The sequence below is a fragment of the Aquarana catesbeiana genome, linkage group LG04 (genome assembly GCF_042186555.1).
Source record: "Aquarana catesbeiana isolate 2022-GZ linkage group LG04, ASM4218655v1, whole genome shotgun sequence".
NCBI lineage: Eukaryota > Metazoa > Chordata > Amphibia > Anura > Ranidae > Aquarana > Aquarana catesbeiana.
Window position 1 is genome coordinate 98,155,097 of NC_133327.1, and position 21,880 is coordinate 98,176,976.

The following is a 21,880-nucleotide window of genomic DNA, read 5'->3' on the forward strand; positions in this document are numbered from 1 at the left end:
TATATCCTGTGGATATGAAATATTCTTACTTCATTAGTAACCAATTACTATTGTTTCTCTGCTTGCAGTGCATTCTTGGTTTTCATTTGTGTGGCTATTTCTAATTGAGAAAAAAATGTCTCACCATACATTCCCTTCTATTGAAAAGTTTTCTATTTGACTACTGGCTCTTTTGGGTGGCCCCTTCTGGTGGTGTGTTTTTTTTTTTTTTTTTTTTTTTGGGCAGTTTCAGATTTCATTTGCAGTGCCACCTGAAGGTGTAACTGTATTGTCAATGGGGAGGCCAAGCCAGATAAGCATCATTATATTTGGCTCAGAAGAATACAGAAAGCGAATGAGGATCTGATAGGTAATGATGATTATGTTGCAGGGAAATTGTCCACTTTCTGACTGAAATACCCTTTTTAGTAAATGTAAAGAACGAGGAATAACTTAAAATTATTGCAGGTTTAACCACTTCAGCCCTGGACCATTTGGCTGGCCAAAGACCAGAGCACTTTTTGCGATTCAGCACTGCGTCGCTTTAACTGACAATTGCACGGTTGTGCGACGTTGCACCCAAACAAAATTGATGTCCTTTTTTTTCCCCACAAATAGAGCTTTCTTTTGGTGGTATTTGATCGCCTCTGCGGTTTTTATTTTTTGCGATATAAACAAAAAAAGAGCGACAATTTTGAAAAAAAAGCAATATTTTTTACTTTTTGCTATAATAAATATCCCCAAAATAATATATAAAAAAACATTTTTTTTTCCTAAGTTTAGGCTGATACATATCCTTCTACATATTTTTGGTAAAAAAAATCACAATAAGCGTTTATTGATTGGTTTGCGCAAAAGTTATAGCGTCTACAAAATAGGGGATAGTTTTTTATGGCTTTTTTATTATTATTTATTATTTTTTATTTTTTACTAGTAATGGCCACGATCTTCGATTTTTATCGAGACTGCGACATTATGGCGGACACGCCGGAAATTTTTACACATTTTTGGGACCATTGACATTTTTACAGCGATCAATGCTATAAAATTGCATTGATTACTGTAAAAATGTCACTGGCAGTGAAGGGGTTAACCACTAGGGGACAGTGAAGGGGTTAAGTGTATCCTATTGTGTGTTCTAACTGAAGGGGGAGGGGACTATGCAGGGGACCTGACAGATCGTCTGTTCATACTCTGTATGAACAGATGAACTGTCTGTTCTCCCCTCAGAGAACCGGAAACTGTGTGATTACATACACAGATCCCGGTTCTCCGTGTGCCCCGAGCGATCGCGGGAGCCGGCGGTGATCGAGACCGCCGGGCGCACTCATCGTGGGCGAGCAGAGGGTGCGCACGCACTCCCTAGTGTGGCTGTCTATGGTACCGACGTACCATGACGCCGATTCGCACAGCCGAGCCATGTTGCTGCAGTATAACTGCGGCAGCTGGTCGGCATGCGGTTAGAAAAAAATAACACTTGGCATAGTTTGCTTATTTTGTTTTTACAAATCATATTAGAGCTTATGTTGCAATAGATTAACCTGATTTAGATGATGGCATGGAAGATGAGCGGAGGCTCTGGATATTTGAATTAGAAACACAAGCCATGTTTTCATGGAAAATTGACTGAGGACACGTGTAATTTAGAAACACAAGCTACACTGTAGGTTTGTATCTATGAACTATTGTGTCCATACAAGCCTATAGAAAAGCAAAAACAGCTTTTAAGCTGGTTAGTACAGTCTTGGAGGTCAAAGCAGGTAAAACACCTTTGTTATTGAACCGCTGAAATCTCAGAGGTGTCTCAAACTTCTCATGTGCAAATGGAATGCATGCAAAAGCCCATTAACCAAAGACACAGGCCCTTTCTGTACACTACCTGTCATAGGTAAACCAGTGAGGGTAATAATATTGGAGTTTCTATTGCTGGTCTGTGCAGGTTTAGGACTGTGAGCATAATCCTGTCATCACTACCTAGTGAGCCACTGTCCTGAGACATGTATGCAATTTGAAAGATATGGGCGTTCATACCTTTTCACACTTCACTGGCTGCATGATTATTCCAGGTCATTCACTTAGATAGTAAAGCTAAAGTGGAGATGACTGTCCAGAGTGCACATATTTATAAAACAAGCCTTCCTAAATTCCTGTGCTTTTTCATAGCAGTTAAAGTTGTTCGTGGTAACATCAAAATGACGGAGTCATTTTGATGTACACAACACAAGCTGTTGCATTTTCCACAATTACGTTCATGCATGTAGCCACTGGTGCCTTCTTAGTCCAGACAACCTCAAGTTACCTGTAAGTATATATTGGCTCACAGGTAGTGATTTGTGGCTACTCTTGGTTTTTCTCAGTGAGCTTCTGAAATTGTTCTTACTATTCACCATTAAGCACTTACCGTAAGCACCAAATTATTACTTTTCTTCTGGTCTTTTTCAGCAATACAGTGTGTGTCCAATCATCTGGGCAGCCGGGAGAGGCCACTCTGATATATTGAAGCTTTTACTGCAGTATGGAGCCAAGGTCAACTGCTCTGATAAGGTGGGTGACCGAAAACCTTTAGCAGTCACTCTGCAATGCAGGATGTTTGTGGGGAATTGACTTCCAGGTTCTGGAAATGAAATGGCGTAGGTCTTTTTTTAAAAGGGCAACTGTCAGGAACAATCGGGACATTTTCTGTGTTGTTGAATAAAGTGAAGACAGGTCACTTATGAAATTTCATAGACCACTGACTTTTTTTTACTTTGTCTCCTGTGCTTGGTTTGAACAATCTCTATCTGCGAACTCCACTTATCCAAGGTTAATTTTAAGTGGAACTAAAGCCCACAAATACTTGCCTCTGCTCTAGCGATGGGAAGGCCATGAGCTCTTCTGTTGACTTTGACATCTTCATGTAACCCAGCATCAAGGTGTGCCAAGAATGTACACTGAACTGCACACACACAGCTCACAGTACATTTTAACCACTTTAAGTGGTTGTAAACTCTGTTACACCACTTATACCCACAGGTAAGCCTATAATGAGGCTTAACTGTAGGTACTGTGAATATCTCTAATCTTGCACAGTTTAGGAGATATTCAGAGTGTATGCAGACGATGACTTCATCTGTGCATGCGCTCTGAAGGTCCGGCTTACAGTGCCGGAAACAGCTCCTGTGCGCAGGCGTGGGAGTGGGGTCATCTCGGCTCTGGCCACTTGCAGCGCAGGAGCCCGCAAACCTGGAAAAAACACCGGAGGAAGATGTCGGCCATCGCAGCGGTGTGCGGGCGCTGCTGGGAGGGCTTTGTTCTAAGGTAAGTATTTTATAATGTGCTAGTATGCAGTGCATACTAGCACATTATGCAGTTTTTTTTTATTTTGTGTTCAGTGGTTTACAATCGCTTTAAGACTGCAATATGTATATATACGTCACGATTTTGAAGTGGTTTACTGGGGCCATGGCTGCAACTGTCATCAATAACCCCAGTATTAAAATTTTCAGCCGGAAATTCCCTAACCTTGCAAGCAGCGGGAGGGGTCTCCCTGTGCTTGCGTGCAAAGGCGAACACATATATAGGTTGTGCACGCATATGTAAACAGTGTTCGCAGCACACATGAGTTATTGCTGCGAATGTTATAGCGAGAGCAAGAATTCTAGCTCTAGGTGTCCTTTGTAACTATAAACTGGTAAACTGTAAAAAGCTGACACAACAGCTGACATCGGAAGTGCAGCAAAGTGATGGATGGGGGGCTCTGCAAAGACAACAGAGCTAGCGACGGCTGAGGGGAAAAAGCAGATCCTCATTGGCGCGACCACGGCAGATCAGGTGGGACATTGCCTCAGTCCGCCATTTAGTGGTGCCTGCTCTAGTGCCTCTGCTTTAAAAAAATATGTTTGGGGGTTCCAAGTAATTTTATTTTTAAAGCAAAAAAAAAAAAAACTAACTGATTTTGCAACTTGTGGACAGGCAGGTAAGTTTGATTTATTCTGCAATAAAGAGCCTGCCTGCTAGCAATTAATTTTTTCTCTTTTATTGCTGCTTTAAAAGATTTGAGGCTCAGGTCCTGGTTCCAGATGCTGCATATTTAGGCAATAAATGACACACAATATGTACCAAATCCTTACAATTCAAAGGGTTGCTAGATTCAAACTGTGGATAAGAGATGTTCCTGTAAAGAAGAAATTAAATACAGTGCTTTGAAAAAGTATTCATACCCCTTGAAATTCTCCACATTTTGTCATGTTACAACCAAAAACATAAATGTATTTTGTTGGGATTTTATGTGATAGACCAACACAAAGTGGCACATAATTGTGAAGTGGAAGGAAAATGATAAATGGAAATCTCCTGGATCAGATGGGCTGCTTGTCGAGGTGTACACAAAATATGGTTCTATCCTCCTACCTCCGCTATTGCGGGCCTTAGAAGAGGTGGCTAAAACGGGACATCTGCCTGACTCGATGAAGGAGGCCATTATAATGGTCCTTCCCAAGCCAGGCAAGGATAGACAGATACCGGATTCATACCGCCCCATATCGCTGCTTAATATTGATGTCAAGCTGCTGGCAAGAGTTCTTGCCAGCAGACTTGGGGGTGTTATCGGGCGACTGGTACATCGTGACCAGTCCGGATTTATTCCGACACGGTCCACGGCGGACAACATCCGACGTCTCTTCCTCAATATTCATACTCCAGTAGATAATCCCGGAGGTAGGGCCATTCTGTCCTTGGACGCTGCAAAGGCTTTTGACAGCGTTGAGTGGCCCTATCTCTGGGAAATCCTGGCTGGCTTTGGCCTAGGGAAAACCTTTATCAATTGGGTTGAAGGTGCTTTATTCTGAACCCCGGGCCAGGGTACGCGTTAATAACTCCCTCTCCCAGCCCCTCCAGTTACACCGGGGTACTCGTCAGGGCTGCCCGTTATCCCCCCTGTTGTTATTGGCGCTAGCAGTAGAGCCGCTTGCAATGTTAATCCGCAATAATGGGGACATTGTGGGATTCCGCAGGGGTCAGCTGGAGGACAAGTTATCTCTTTATGCTGACGATGCCTTACTATATTTGGCAGACTCAGGAGACTCGCTGGGAACCCTGATGGCAACCATTACTAAATTCTGTGATTTTTCGGGATTCACTATTAATTGGTCCAAATCTGTACTTATGCCCCTAGGCCCACTAGTATCACCTCTCCCCTCAGGCGTCCTAAATAGCCATTGTTAACACATTTAAATATCTGGGAGTAGTGATATCACTGGACCCTACTGAATAACTGAAACTAAACCTAGCACCCCTAATGGAGAGACAACGTGTAAAATGCCAGGGATGGTGTAAGCTTCCATTATCAGTGGTAGGAAGGGTAAATTTGATCAAAATGATCTGGGCCCCTCAGCTCCTATATATCTTCCACAATTCCCCTATGTGGATTCCCAATAAATGGTTTAAGAAGATTGACACCCAATTTCGCGATCTTATCTGGAAAAAAGGTAGAGTCCGCATCGGCCTAACAACATTACATTTTGGCAAGGGTGGGGGGGTTGCCTGGCGGTACCGCACTCTAAGATGTACTTCTTAGCATCACAGCTGCTACAATTTGCAGGCTGCGATCTGTATGAATCAGATGACCCTATTATACAATTGGTGTCTCGCACCAGTCCTAAATTAACAGCTGGCTCTCATTTGGAGATGGGTCTCCCGGGTATCCCCTCGCCCTCCCCAATGGCAATACTACTCCAGAAGCTTTGGTAGGCAGTTAAAAGAGCACTAACCATAGATGGTCCAATAGAGTTTACCCCCATTTGGAACAACCCCAACTACCCTGAGCTATTCCAACTGCAGGGATTCGTCTCTTGGTCAAAAATAGGGATATGGTTCTTTACACAATTTAAATAATGGCAATGTACTCAAATCATTTGAAAACATATGCAGGGAATTTTCTCTAACACGGAATCAATTCTATCAATGCCTCCAGCTCAGGCATGCCCTACAAACCCAGACACGGACATTCAACCTAAACATCACTAGATCTTTTCTGATAGAGGAGGTCCTACAAGCTGACGGCCACAAGGAAGTTATATCCAGGGCTTATGCTACCCTGGTGACCACAATCCAAAATCTGGCCCAACTTAAATGTAGAACACACTGGTCCACGGATGTGGGGGACATAGACGGGGACCAATGGGACATGGCCCTGGAGTTGATCCCGGCGGTGTCAATTGCGGCATCTCATAAACTCTCACAATTGTTTATACTTCATAGGTCATATCGTACACCCATACAACTATATGAATGGGGCAGAAGAGACTCCCCCCCTTATGCCCTAAATGTGCTACACACAGGGGAGATTTTATACACATGATATAGCGCTGCCCGAAGCTTGCTAGATATTGGACGGAGGTCACACAGACTGTATCCGCGGTAGCACAGACGTCCATACCATGTACACCTCTGGTGTGTCTCCTGGGTTCGGTTGACGCTGAAATGTATCCAAAAGGCGTTTATATAATGGTAACTAGACTACTATACCTGGCCAGAAAACTCATAGCACGTTATTGGCTTGCGACTAACGTGCTTACAAAGGCCCAGTGGATCGCATATGTCAATTTCCTCCTTCTTAGGGAGCAGTTGGCATACCGACACCGAAAGGCTCCAAAAAAATTTGACCTTATATGGCAAAACTGGTTGGATAACCCCAACCTTGCTCCCCCCAGGAGAAAAGAGATTATACTTTATAATCTACTTTATTTTATCTTATATTATCTTATGTTGGCTTACTTTTCTATTGTTTTAAAAGTGTGAGTCGTCCCCCCCCCCCCCCCCCTTTTTTTTAATTAGTTTTGTTTGTTTTAAGTTCTACAAAAAACAAGGTTATATGTGCTTAACACTAGGTAACTGTATTATATGTACGTACATGTATAATTCTAGAGTGGGGAAATATGTGTACCCCCTTATTGTAAAACAGTTGCCCATTATTCTTGTAAAAAAAAAAAGTTTTGATTCAAAAAAAGAAAATGATAAATGGTTTTCCAAATTTTTTACAAATAAATATCTGAAAAGTGTGGTGTGCATTTGTATTCAGCCCCCTTTACCCTGATACCCCTAACTAAAATCTATCAATTGCCTTCAGAAGTCACCTAATTAGTAAATAGTGTCCACCTGTGTGTAATTTAATCTCCGTATAAATACAGCTGTTCTTTGAAGCCCCCAGAGGTTTCTTAGCGATCCTTTGTGAACAAACAGCATCATGAAGGCCAAGGAACACAGTAGACAGGTCAGGGATAAAGTTGTGGAGAAGTTTTAAAGCAGGGTTAGGTTATAAAAAAAATTTCCCAAGCTTTGAACATCTCATTGGGCACTGTTCAATCCATCATTCGAAAATGGAAAGAGTGAGGCATAACTGCAAACCTACCAAGACTTGGCCGTCCACCTAAACTGACAAGCCGGGCAAGCAGAGCATTCATCAGAGAAGCAGCCAAGAGGCCCATGGTAACTCTGGAGGAGCTGCAGAGATCCACAGCTCAGGTGGGAGAATCTGTCCACAGGACAATTATTAGTTGTGCACTCTACAAATCTGGCCTTTATGGAAGAGTGGCAAGAAGAAAGCCTGTGTTGAAAGAAATCCATAAAAAGTCCCGTTTGCAGTTTGCGAGAAGCCATGTGGGGGATACAGCAAACATGTGGAAGAAGGTGCTCTGGTCAGATGAGACCAAAATTTAACGTTTTGGCCTAAAAGCAAAACGCTATGTGTGGCAGAAAACTAACACTGCACATCACCCCAAACACACCATCCCCACCGTGAAACATGGCGGTGGCAGCATCATGTTGTGGGGATGCTTTTCTTCAGCAGGGACAGAGAAGCTGGCCAGAGTTGATGGGAGGCTGGATGGAGCCAAATACAGGGCAATCTTAGAAGAAAAGCTGTTAGGCTCGATTCACACCTATGCATGTTGCTTTTGAGCGTTTTTGGAGGTCTTTTTTTCATGCTTGCCACGTTTTTGAGCCGCGTTTTTGCCGCGTTTTTGCGGCGTTTTTGCCGCGATTTGCGTTTTGCGTTTTTTTTTTTTTTTTTTCATTTTTTTTTACAGTCTTAAAAAAAAATTACAAAAAAAAAACAATAAAAAAAAAAAAACGGCAAAAACGCACCAAAAACGCACCAAAAACGCTGCAAAAACGGTGCACTTGCGTTTTTGATGCTTGTCCATTGAAAACCATTACATGCAAAACGCTGCTTTTTGCATGAAAAAAAGTCCCCGACCCTTTCCAAAAACGCAGAGATACAAAAAAGCATTGATGTGAACATGTTCCATAGGAACCCATGTTAAAAAATTCCCGTGCATTTCTGCAAAATGCATCAAACGCGCTAGTGTGAATGGGGCCTTAGAGTCTGCAAAAGACTTGATTGATACTGGGGCACAGGTTCACCTTCCAGCAGGTTAACGAACGACCCTAAACATACAGCCAGAGCTACAATGAAATGGTTTGGATCAAAGCATATTCGTGTGTTAGAATGGCCCAGTCATAGTCCAGACCTAAATCCAATTGAGAATCTGTGGCAAGACTTGAAAATTGCTGTTCAGACACTCTCCATCCAATCTGACAGAGCTTGAGCTATTTTGCAAAGAAGAATGGGCAAAAATGTCACTCTTTAGATGTTCAAAGCTGGTTGAGACATCCCCCAAAAACTTGCAGCTGTAATTGCAGTGAAAGGTGGTTCTACAAAGTATCGGGGGGCTGAATACAAATGCACGCCACACTTTGCACAGATTTATTTGTAAAAAATGTTAACTCATTTTCCTACCACTTCACAATTATGTGCCACTTTGTGTGTGTTGGTCTCACATAAAATCCCAATAAAATACATTAATTATTATTGGTTGTAACATGACAAAATGTGGAAAATTTCAAGGGGTATGAATACTTTTTCAAGGCACTGTACCTCTCCCACTGCTTGTGCTGCTTAACTCTGGATGGACTGGTGTCTTTATTCAACCCTACCAATTATGTAAGTCTGCTCTAGTGAAGAGAAATTGTCCACTGAAGTCTTCTGTTCAAAAACACTTTAGTGTTGATCTCATTGTCCCCTACGATGCTGCATGGATCCTCCTGCTTGACCCTAAGTTGCTACAGGACATGGTTGTGATTTAGGGGTTTGCAGGAGGAAGCACTGAACATGACGAGGGACCAAGAAATTGATGTTCCCCTGTACAGTGCTCTTATCAACAATGTTGTTTATTTGTTTGTTAATTAGAGCACTATGCATGAAGCGTGTTGGATCCAGTTTGCTGTGCTCTGTTGAGCACTGTTGTGTATCTCCAGCATGCTGTTAGCCTGAGAGATATTCCTGCAGCACCTTATGCCGTGTACACACGGGCAGACTTTTCGACCGGACTGGTCCGACGGGACGAATCCGTCGGACAATCCGACCGTGTGTGGGCTTCATCGGACCTGCAGCGGACTTTTTCAGGCGAAAATCAGACGGACTTTAGATTTGAAACATGTTTCAAATCTTTCCGACGGACTTGAGTCCGGTCGAAAAATCCACTCGTCTGTATGCTAGTCTGACAGACGAAAACCTACGCTAGGGCAGCTATTGGCTACTGGCTATCAACTTCCTTATTTTAGTTTGGTTGTATGTCATCATGTACGAATCCGTCGGACTTTGGTGTGATCGTGAGTAGGCAAGTCCGGTCGTTCAAAAGTCCATTGGAAAGACCGTCGGACATTTGATGCCGAAAAGTCTGCCCGTGTGTACACGTCATTAGTACTTTTTTAGACACATCTTTAACTTTTATGCAGCTTGATTGCATTACAATAAAACAATTGACTTGGGCTTTAAGACATGTGTAATAGTTTTCTCACTCTACAAAACACAATCGCTTTATGTGCTGTTCAGTGGAGGAAACAGCCAAGATAGCATGTGATGTTGCCTCTGATATAAACTCTACTAATATGTTTTGGGCCTCTGTCCTTTAAGATTTGTGTGATGATTGAGAACAAATGTACCAGAATATATCTATCTATTAATTGCCAACACTGCAGCCCTCATTTCTTGAGGATTTGGCACAATTGAATTTGCAAATGAAACATAACATAAACGTGCATTTGGATGCTTTTAGAACACATTAATAAAACGCGACCCAGACACCCTCAAAGTAAATGTTTTTTTTCCCCACCTCACTGATAGTTAATAAATATTAGTCAAACACACTGTGAACGCTATAGGCATGTTTAGCAATCCTTACCATAGACTTAAATGGAGGGAGTTGACAAGTTTCAACTCCTCCCAGACTCGACATGTAGCTTTGTTTTTGCCACACAGCAATGCGAAGCAATGCAAACAGTACATGTTTTTCAAATGTGAACAGCTCTGTCCGCTGTTCATATTATCCATTGTAGGCTGCTATGCTAAGCATTCGGGGAGCAGTAAAAATGCGTCCCAAACGCCTGATTCTAATGCCAGTGTGAACAGGGCCTAACAGAAAATAAATATATACCGTATGTACGCGAATATAAGCCGAGGCACCTAATTTTACCACAAAAAACTGTGAAAACGTATTGTCTCGAGTATAAGCCTAGGGTGGAAAATACAGCAGCTACTGGTAAACGATGCCCATCTGCAGCCTCGCTGTGCCCACCTGTACCTTTGATTACAAACAGCGGGTGTCTCCCGCTGTGTCATGCAGTCTTAACTGTTCGGCGGCCGTCCACTGTAACAAAGCCCCGCCTCCTCCTCGTCCGTGATAGACGGAACACTGATTCAGTTTCCCAGCATTGTATCAGTGTTCTGTCTGTCATGGACGAGGAGGAGGCGGGGCTTTGTTACAGTGGACGGCCGCCAAACAGTTAAGACTGCATGACACAGCGGGAGACCCTCACTCGAGTATAAGCCGAGGGGGGGCTTTTTCAGCATAAAAAATGTTTGGTTTTTTTTGTGTTTAACAGGAACAGAATATTACTGGTGCCATCTATTCAACCAGTGTTTTGTCCTCTTTATCTCACTAAGCCTCCTGTATCTGTTGTGATATTTTTAGGAAAATGTACCATTTTTCATTGTATCTGTAGTATGGAACTACTCCGCTTGTCTGGGCTGCAAGAAAGGGGCACCTGGAGAGCGTCAAGTCTCTGTTGCAGATGGGGGCCGATGTTGATCAGGAGGGAGCTGTAAGTATCTGAAACCTTCTTGTTCGTTACCCAAACAAACTTGCAGGGATTCTAAAATAATAGGAAGATTTAGAATGCCAACTATGCTGCTCATACACACATCGGTTTTCATAAAGGCCTAAATCGTTTTCCAAGTACAGTCCTCTGTCGATTTAAAAGGGTGACCATATGTGTCGAGCCCACTGTTTTTTTTTTTTTTTTTTATACCCCCCTTCTTTTTATATTGGAATATACAGTAATACATTATTGGAAAAAGAAAAAGGATAACAAGACGTATCAAGGCAACCTACCACCAGCAGTTTCTACTGAAACAATTGAAACACTTGCTGGTAGATTGGCTTAATCCTTTTCCTCGTTTTTGAGGTTGAATGCTGCCTTTAAAAACACCAGCCTAAGCCTACATGGGGAGTTCTAGATTATCCTCTTCTTTTCCTGTATTAAGCCGGGTACACACTACAGTTTTTTTTTTTTTTTTCATGCAATCCAGCGGGTTACACGAAAAAATAAATAAATTGACAGCTCCTGTTGGAGCCGCTGTACTAACCATGCAAGGTTAGTTCAGCGATCTCCCCTGCTGAGCTGTTGTGTTCTGACAGGGGGACAGCCCGCCTGCCCAGAACACTCAGATCAGGGCTCTCCACCATTGGTCAAGAGCGCTGATCAGGAGTCCTACACGTGGGCTGACTGTTGGACTTTTTTTTTTTTTTTTTTGGTGAACCGGCCATTGTCTCTCGACATTCGGCCCATGTGTACGGAGCTTTAGTTGTATGTGACTACTATGTTTGTGTAAAAAAACAAAAAAAAACACCTTTCAATTCCCATTAAAGAAAAACTAATTACCATGGTTCAAATCAGTCTAAACACTTCTTAAACCCTGAATAATGCTTTGTTTCAGAGATCATTGGAAAATATAAGTTGTTTATGGTTTTCAACAAAGTTACTGTTAACATGTTAGTCTACTATAACAAAGTACATCTATCAACTACTGTATACTTTATTATAATCTTCCTTACTTGCAAACCTCATGTAATGTATTTCTCTTGGCGTGTGATAACACTTTTTTTGTACCAATTTTTTTTGTACCCAAAAAGAAAAACCAATTACAGTTGTTATTTTTCCTTTCACCTAAGCTATTGAGTAAACTTGATGATTGTGTACTTTTTTTTTTTACTTTCCATTCTCTAGAATTCGATGACCGCCCTGATTGTGGCTGTGAAAGGTGGCTACACTGAGACCGTAAAGGAGATTTTAAAGCGAAATCCCAATGTGAATTTGACTGACAAAGATGGGAACACTGCTCTGGCAATCGCAGCCAAGGAGGGCCATACGGAGATTGTGCAGGATCTTCTCGATGCTGGAACTTATGTCAATATACCCGATCGGGTGAGCTTTATTTTTGTGTTATTTCAATTTTATTTGTAAGACATGCTTTGTGTTTATTAAGCTAATCAATAAATGCAATGCTAGATCACAGTTTCCTAATACTGTAAAGTGCATCCTAGGGGATGCTAGAGCCAGATTCAGGGGGTTGTTTTGCATGGAAGAAAAGTCAACTTTGTATAATTCATTAAGCACCTGTATCATTGGAGAAAGAGGTGTGTAGACAAAGAAGAGGGTGTGACTATCCTTCCCGGTCAGAAAAGATTCGGGTCATTCTGGATGTTAACCTCCTAAGTCTCCTTTTAAAGCCAACATATTCATTGATTAAAGCTTAACTATATATAAAGCTTAAAAGCTTAACTATATATATATATATATACAGTATATTTGTTATATGTGTATATATATATATATATATATATATATATATATATATATATATATATATATATATGCTCTGTGCAATGCTTCTTCACAGAGCAGGGCCAATCTTCCTCTTCAGGGGTCCTCTGCTGATGGTCCTGGCTCCTCCCCTCTGCCATGTAACCCCCCAACCCCTCCCCCCCCCCCAGCAAGCTGCTTCCTAAGGGGGGGGGGGGTTAGTCATGAGGGCTCCATAGACAGACAGCGGGGCATTGCCCTGTCTTCGCTTCCTCATCATAGGATTTGATTGACAACAGCAGGAGCCAGTGGTTCCTGCTGCCATCTATCTTCCCTGTGAGAAAGGAGAGACCAGAGACAACTGCGGCTCTCATGCCCTGTGCTGGATCGAGATCATGCTCAGGTAAATATAAGTGGGGGGCTGGGGGATCTTCATTACAAAAATGTTTTTACCTTCTTGCCAAAAATGCATTAAGGTAAAAAAACTTAATGCTTTAGAACTACTTTTGAAGAGGAACTCCAGTCTTCTATGTGCAAATTATTTACAAAAACTGTAGCTGCCGACTTTTAATAAACAGCCACTCGCCTGTCCCACAATTCAGCTCTGTGCCCAGCTGTTTCACCCTGTGTAATCTGTCCCCAGCGCTGGCATCTTTACTATGGGCACTGGGCTCTAACAGCTTGCGGCCTCACAGCCGGGTGTCCGTGGTGCGCATTATGAATGGTCCAGCAGTCTTCTGGGACCTGTCATGTGTCTGGAAAACTGCAGGAGGGAGAGAGGAGTTAGGGTGGAGAACTTCCACTTCCGATCCTCCACCCCCCCCCCCCCCTAAAATTTCCCTGAACAGGATCGGGGAGGAGGCCTTAAAGCGGAAACCTTTTAGGTGGAACTCCGCTTTAAGCTTTGTAAGGGATTTGGTTTTACATTGTTCTAAGATTCTGAGTAACGGCCCATCGCATCAACTGGCAATCTGTCCAGTCTTTCATCGGATTAAACAAAGATTTCTTATATACGCATTTATTGGAATGATTAGATGTGAAACAAAGGTAGTGTTATACAGGTCATGGTTATTCTAAAACTGCAAAGATCTACCTTTTGGAAAGAAACGGAAAGACTATCTGTTTGAAACCCTCGATCTCATTTCTCTTCTTCCATGCAGAATGGAGATACTGTACTGATCGGAGCGGTTCGAGGAGGTCATGTTGAAATTGTACGGGCTCTACTGAACAAGTATGCTGATATCGACATCAGAGGACAGGTAAATGTCTATTTTGTTCTTTATGTTCCAGATTGTGGTGGGGGACTGATTGGGTTTAATCAGAGATTTGTTTTGAAATGGGTTATAAGCGCGCAGTGGGATTTTGAAAAGTGTCTATTTTAATAGTCTCTATTCCCCTTAAAATGACTATGTTTTGTTAATAGAAAATGGCTTTTAATTTATCATTTTATACCTATTTGAATAGATGCTAAACTTAGGATTTTATTTTTCTAGGATAATAAAACTGCCTTATATTGGGCTGTTGAGAAAGGCAACGCCACCATGGTTCGGGATATCCTACAGTGTAATCCAGACACCGAATTCTGCACAAAGGTAATATGTTTACATTTTTTTTATTGGGTGATAGGAAAGAACCTGAAATTCCTTTTTTTTTTTTTTCTTTAGTTTTTTAAAATCGGAATCAGTTTAGTACAGCCACATTCTTCCCCCTGAAAAGTGCACTTAGCATATGTTCTGCTAGTAGAATAATCCTTGATGCTTGTGGTAGGAAATGTGTTTTTTACTTTTAGGTGTAAAACAAGGTAGGGTTAGGTATGACTGCGGTATCAACTGAGGAAAAGGTGTGTGTGTGTGTGTGTGTGTGTGTGTTTGTTTTTGTTTTTTTTTTTTTCTTAAAGTATAACTAAGGGCAAAACATATATTGTTTTAAGTTTTGGATAGAGTGGAGAGGGATTAGAATACCTGTCAGGTTTTTATCATTGTCTGTGCCCCTGTTAAGGAGATTCACCCTCTCTATTTGTCCTGTTTACCATTAGCATTGAAAGTGAAAGTAAAAGAAAATTAAAAACATTTTGGGTTGTCCCCAGAAAAGTAATAGAGGGGAAATCTTCCAATGGCGACACTAGCTGTGGTGACACAAGGGATTCTTTTAATTTGAAGGGATTTCCTCTCACATCCTGTTTGGCTATAAGGCAGGAAGTGAAAGGAAATCTCCCAAAAGAAAAAAACAGGTTATAACCCTCTTTTGCTGTATCCAAAATGGGAGGGGAAAAAAAATTTTGCCTATAGTTTTATTAAATACATTGGCAGCAGATTTTCTTTTGATCTGTACCAAGCCACTTTGGAAATACCTGCTTTCCCTGCACTTTCAGAACTATTCTTACATGCTCAAAGCTGTGAAAACACTAATATGTTTACTATGTATTTTATCCACATTCTAAGCCTAATCTATTTAGCCCTGTAGAGAAAAAAAAAATCACTATACTTACCTGTTCTTCAGACACTCCGGTCCGTGTGCAGGAGAAGCGGCCGACAATGAAAGCCTCATAGTAAGTCTATGGGTGACATCACTTCCGAGGCATTTCCCAGCCGTTGTCCGTTCTCTCCTGCACACAGCAGTCACCACTGCAGACCGGAGCGGAACGGCTGCAGAACAGGTAAGTATAGCATTTTTTCTTTACAGGGCTAAGTAGTTCAGGCTTGGAATGTGGCAGAGTATAGGTTTAGTGTTGGTTAGATTTTGACTTTACTTCCGCTTTAATGTCTTTCGAGTCATAAATGATGTCTATGCTGCACTGTGTTCTTATTGTCAGTAGAGACCATGAACTGCTAGAAGTAGTCGGCCCCTGCGTTGGTTTAGCTGATGCTACCTATTCCATGAGATTGCAGCACTTGCATGTTTAGAGAGATCCCTGAAGCCTTCTTTGTTAACAGTCATGAATGGAGACATTTTCTTTCTATTTTGTTACTAAATGTGTGTAACTGTTTCCTGCTTCTTGCAATCAATGTCCCTGTTCACAACGGTGAGACTTGTCATGCGATTTGACAGTTTAAAAATGCATTAACTATTACCCTATTTGTGCCTATGGAACCGTTCAAATCTGTGTGACTCCGACTTGCTCCGTTTTGAAAAATCAGCATTTTTGGTGATTTCATGTGCGACCTGGATGAAGTCGCACAGATGTTGGCAAGCCACACATGAAAGTTGCAGTGACCAGTGGCTTTGAAATCACACTGAAGTAGCGCAATTTCAAAGCCACGTTAAATGTGAATGAGGTGTAAACAATTCAATGTGTCTTGACCTGTGCCTACAGCTTTGAAAAGGCAGAATAGAAGGAAATATTTACAAAGTTGCTTGCTAAATGAACAACTGTGTTTTAGAAGTACTGCATTATTAAGCTTTTTCATAAGGTAAAGAGCCATGTGCCTACTACAGTATAGTGACCCAGCGATACCTGTTTAATTTCTGTAAATCTTCTTTACTAAAACTTTGTATGGTGGCAGTATATTATGCTATATTATGCTAAGCTGCAGAGCCACAGTTTCTTAACCCTCTTGTGCATTTTTATTCTTAATGCACTACCTGCTTTCTCCACGCTCCAGCCCTGCTCTGTGTCTTGCATGAAAAGTGGTCACTAAACCCTCCCTGGCCTTGGTTTTATTTACTTTTTCCTGCAGTAAGGTTTGTATTTAATACAATTACTTTTTTTCTGTTTATGCCATATGTTATGCAGGATGGAGAAACACCTCTGATTAAATCCACAAAGATGAGAAATATTGAAATTGTGGAGCTCTTACTGGATAAGGGAGCTAAGGTTTCTGCAGTTGATAAGGTAAGAGAAACACCAGTCCAGTCTATGGACAATCCAGCCTAATTGTAAAAAGTGAAAGTAAAAGAAAATCCCACATTGTGGGTTGCCCACAGAAAAAATAATAGAGGGGAAATCTTCCAGTGGGGACACTAGTTCAAAAAAAAAAAAAAAAAAAAAAAAAGGTTCGCCTATTCTGCATTAAAGGCTGAGAACGCATTTATGTACAACATCATTTTCATTTTAGATATCACTGGGGATTTTTAACAAACATACTTTCTTTCAGAAAGGAGACACTCCTCTACATATTGCCATCAGAGGCAGAAGTCGGAAACTTGCAGAATTGCTTCTTAGGAACCCAAAAGATGGCAGATTACTGTACAGGCCAAATAAGGCGGGAGAGACTCCATATAACATAGACTGCACCCACCAGAAGAGCATTCTTACCCAGATATTTGGAGCCAGTACGTATGGTTGTTTTGTTGGCTTGCATTAATATGCGCAATACCTCTGTATACTTGCCTGTCACCTACAAGCAGGCAGTTTTGCAAGTGTTACGAAGGCTACATTGTGGTAAATATTAATTAGGCTCACAATGGCTGTTTAAACTGTACACCAGGGATATGTAATTAGCGGACCTCCAGCTGTTGCAAAACTACAAGTCCCATCATGTCTCTGCCTCTGGGTGTCATGCTTGTGGCTGTCAGTCTTGCTATGCCTCGTGGGACTTGTAGTTCTGCAACAGCTGGCGGTCCGCTAATTGCATATCGCTGCTGTACACAGTCATTTGGAGCATTTAAAAGACCTTTTATTTATTATTATTATTCGCAATTTATATTTATATATTTTTACTTAACATAAATTATAATGATAAAGGGATGATACAGAGGTTTTAGTTCAGTTACGGTTAATATTCTGAAATGTCTCTAAAGCATCTCATTAATTCAGGTCACGATATAATTTATCTAGTAGTAGTTAGTCATATTTAACTGGACTTGTTTTGCAATATTAAAGATGTTTCATAGCTTCTCCAGGACTACCTGTGTGGCTATTAGCGCTTTGGTATTTTCTTGACATTCATTAAACCGGAGTGACTTGGACAAGCTACAAAACCTCTTCAGCATTACTATTAAATATTCTGAAATGATCCGTTTGTCACTGTATCAGAGCTGCATCAGCCTCAGCCCTGTTAAGGCTCATTCACATATGTGTTGATTGTGAGAAAGAAGCAATACTCATTAATAAAAAAAATAAAAAAAAAATAAAAAAATATATATATATATATATATATATATATATATATAAATAATTACATGTTTTTGAAGCATTGAAAAAGCTTAATAAACATCCATGTAAGTGTTGCTTTTCTAGTGGGAAGTGCTTAATGGAGAAGTGATGTGAAGAAAATGATCTACTTTGAGGTGGTTAGGTTGTGGTGTGATAGCATGCTTTTTGGGGAGTATAAACAAATGGCAACTACCCCAACCTATAACGGCCCTTAAAGGGGTTGCAACCCCTCGTGTTTTTTCACCTTAAGTCATCCTATTCATTAAGGCGAAAAAACACCTGGCAGTAACACCCCACCCCCGTTTACTTACCTGAGCCCCTTCATCTCCTTGGCGGGGGACACGCTGTCCCTCTCTCCGCGGGGTCCTGGCTCTTGATTGGATAGATTGATAGCAGCGCAGCCATTGGCTCCTGCTGCTGTCAATCAAATCCAGTGACCCGGGTGGGCAGGGCCAAGTCCAGCATTTGTGTCTGTGGATGCAAATGCTGGATTCGAGAGTGCGCCCGCAAGGTAACCCCCTCAGGAGAGCGCTTCTCCTAGGGGGTCATTTGATGTGGGGTGGAGCCACGAGAGCCGTCGGGGGGACCCCAGAAGAGGATGTTTGGGGCCACTCTGTGCAAGACGAGCTGCACAGTGGAGGCAAGTATGATATGTTTGTTATTTAAAAAAATTTAAAAAACGATCCTTTACAATCACGGTAACAACAAGGAGCACATAGCAGGGCGAAACATGTCAAACAAAAACTAAGAAAACATTTCCAGCTCAACTTGCCAACCAGCCTGCATCAAATCGAATTGTCCTGTCTTAAAAAAAAAATAAAAAAATTATCCTTTACAATCACTTTAACAACAAGGAGCACATAGCAGGGCGAAACATGTCAAACAAAAACTAAGAAAAAATTTCCAGCTCAACTTGCCAACCAGCCTGCATCAAACCAAATTGTCCTGTCTTAACAGTTCATGTTAAAACGGGTTTAGTTTGAAAACATTTGCAAATGGATCCGTATGCTGCAGAGATTGCGACAGGACACCCCAGTATTTTCTACAGTCCTAACTCTATAAATTTTTGAGAGCCTCCATAGTAGGAGTACATATATAGTAATGAATAGATTGAGGGCAGTTTGAGGGCAGTTTTGCCTGGAGGGAGTGCACTCCTTCTCAATGGCACAGGGGCACACTGGACACCCAGCAAATAGCACAATGGCAGCTTTTTTTGTGAATTCTCTGCAAGATGGACCTGGCTTGGTTCAGCTCAATGTTGCTGAAATTAAAAGCTTTGCAACTGGCAATAATGCTAAGGGGTGTTTTATGAAAGCAGTGGACCTACAGTGCCTTGAAAAAGTATTCATACCCCTTGAAATTTTTACATTTTGTCATGTTACAACCAAAGACGTAAATGTATTTTATTGGGATTTTATAGTTAGGTTGAAAAAAGACACAAGTCCATCTAGTTCAACCAAAAAAAAAAAATACAATCCCATATACATAATCCTTTACCCACAGTTGATCCAGAGGAAGGCGAAAACTCAAGCAAAGCATGCTCCAGTTTGCTACAGTAGGGCAAAAAATTCCTTCCTGATCCCCCGAGAGGCAATCGGATTTTCCCTGGATCAACTTAACCTATAAATGTTAGTACCCAGTTATATTATGTACATTTAGCCCTTTTTTTAAAGCAATCTACTGACCTTGCCAGAACCACCTCTGGAGGGAATCTATTCCACATTTTTACAGCTCTTTCTGTGAAGAAACCTTTCCGTATTTTGAGATGAAATCTTTTTTCCTCTGGACGTAAAGAGTGCCCCCTTGTCCTCTGTGATGACCTTAAAGTGAATAACTCAACAACAAGTTCACTATATGGACCCCTTATATATTTGTACATTTTGATCATATCCCCCCTTGATCTCCTCTTCTCAAGAGGGAATAGATTCAGTTCCTCTAATCTTTCCTCATAGCTGAGCTCCTCCATGCCTCTTACAACCCCTGGCAAAAATTATGCAATCACCAGTCTCTGAGGATGTTCCTTCTGCTTTTTTTCTACAACAATAAACAAATGATCACAGACATGGCCAAAAACTAAAGGCAATTCAAATGGCAACTTTCTGGCTTTAAGAAACACTAAAAGAAATCAAGAAAAATAATTGTGGTGGCCAGTAACAGTTAGATTTATAGAACAAGCACAGGGAATAAATTATGGAATCACTCAACTCTGAGGAAAAAAATACGGAATCATGAAAAACAAACAAACACAATAACACTCCAACACATCACTAGTACTTTGTTGCACCACCTCTGGCTTGCAGTCTCTAAGGCATTGACTTAATGAGTGATAAACAGTACTCTTCATCAATCTGGCTCCAGCCTTTGCTGATTGCTGTTGCCAAATCATCTTTGCAGGTTGGAGCCTTGTCATGGACCATTTTCTTTAACTTCCACCACAGATTTTCAATTGGATTGAGATCCGGACTGTTTGCAGGCCATGACATTGACCTTATGTGTCTTTCTTCAAGGAATTTTTTCACAGTTTTTGCTCTATGGCAAGATGCATTATCATCTTGATAAATGATTTCATCATCCCCAAACATCCTTTCAATAGATGGGATAAGAAAAGTGTCCAAAATTTCAATGTAAACCTGTGCATTTATTGAAGATTTAATGACAGCCATCTCCCCAGTGCCTTTACCTGACATGCAGCCCCATATCATAATTGACTGTGGAAATTTGCATGTTTTCTTCAGACAGTCGTCTGCATAAATCTCATTGGAACGGCACCAAACAAAAGTTCCAGCATCATCACCTTGCCCAATGCAGATTTGAGATTCATCACTGAATATGACTTTCATCCAATCATCCACAGTCCACGATTGCCTTACCTTAGCCCATTGTAACCTTGTTTTTTTGTGTTTAGGTGTTAGAGATGGCTTTCTTTTAGCTTTTCTGTATGTAAATCCCATTTCCTTTAGGTGGTTTCTTACAGTTCGGTCACAGATGTTGACTCCAGTTTCCTCCCATTTGTTCCTCATTTGTTTTGTTGTACATTTTCTGTTTTCAAGGCATATTGCTTTAAGTTTTCTTTCTTGATGCTTTGATGTCTTCCTTGGTCTACCAGTATGCTTGCCTTTAACCACCTTTCCATGTTGTTTGTATTTGGTCTATGTTTTAGACACAGCCGACTGTGAACAACCAACATCTTGTGCAACACTGTGTGATGATTTACCCTCTTTACCTACATACTAACAAGCAGATTTAATCTGATGCAGGTGTTAATGTTTGTAATGAAAATTTACAGGGTGATTCCATAATCTGTCTCTTAATACTAGAAAGGACTTTGCTCGCTTTGGAAACTGCAGCTTGGCATTGCATGCTATTATTGAGCTTATGATCTACCAAAACCCCCAGATCCTTCTCAACCATTGATTCCCCCTAGCATGTATGATGCATGCATATTCTTAGCCCCCAAGTGCAATACTTTACATTTATCAACATTAAACCTCATTTGCCACTTAGTTGCCCAATTAGACAGTGCATTGAGGTCGGCTTGTAAACTGGAGACATCCTGCAAGGACGTTATTCCACTGCATAGCTTGGTGTCATCTGCAAAGACAGAAATGTTTTTTTAATCGCCCCCCAACTTATAAATCTTCTTTTTACATTAAAATACTGCCACTATATACTTTTTTTTTTTTTTTTTTTGGGCTTATCTGTATACCACGGTCACGTGATAAACTGCAGGGTCCGCTCCAGTGCTGAATGTTCAGGTGGGAGGAGATTTCCACTCCCACCCACTGTGTTCTTTTTTTAGTTACTTTGCATGGAGGAGGAGAAGGGAGGGACTGGGCTGTTAGACCTGACTAGCTCAGCTCAAAAAAAAAAAAAAAGTCAAAAGCTACAAATACTGCAGCTGCTGAC

The 21,880-nt window shown here is 41.3% G+C and overlaps 1 protein-coding gene across 3 annotated transcripts in view; it reads left to right on the top strand.

Moving 5' to 3' along the window:
- The window catches only part of KIDINS220 (kinase D interacting substrate 220), a 248,515-nt gene that overhangs the window by 38,276 nt on the left and 188,359 nt on the right, over window positions 1–21,880 (top strand). For all 3 annotated transcript variants that reach the window (XM_073625407.1, XM_073625408.1, XM_073625409.1), the window contains exons 6-12: window positions 2,422–2,523; window positions 11,020–11,118; window positions 12,304–12,501; window positions 14,040–14,138; window positions 14,373–14,471; window positions 16,613–16,711; window positions 16,974–17,151. In XM_073625407.1, coding sequence (XP_073481508.1) covers window positions 2,422–2,523; window positions 11,020–11,118; window positions 12,304–12,501; window positions 14,040–14,138; window positions 14,373–14,471; window positions 16,613–16,711; window positions 16,974–17,151 — 874 coding nt within the window. The remainder of the gene's footprint in view (window positions 1–2,421; window positions 2,524–11,019; window positions 11,119–12,303; window positions 12,502–14,039; window positions 14,139–14,372; window positions 14,472–16,612; window positions 16,712–16,973; window positions 17,152–21,880) is intronic.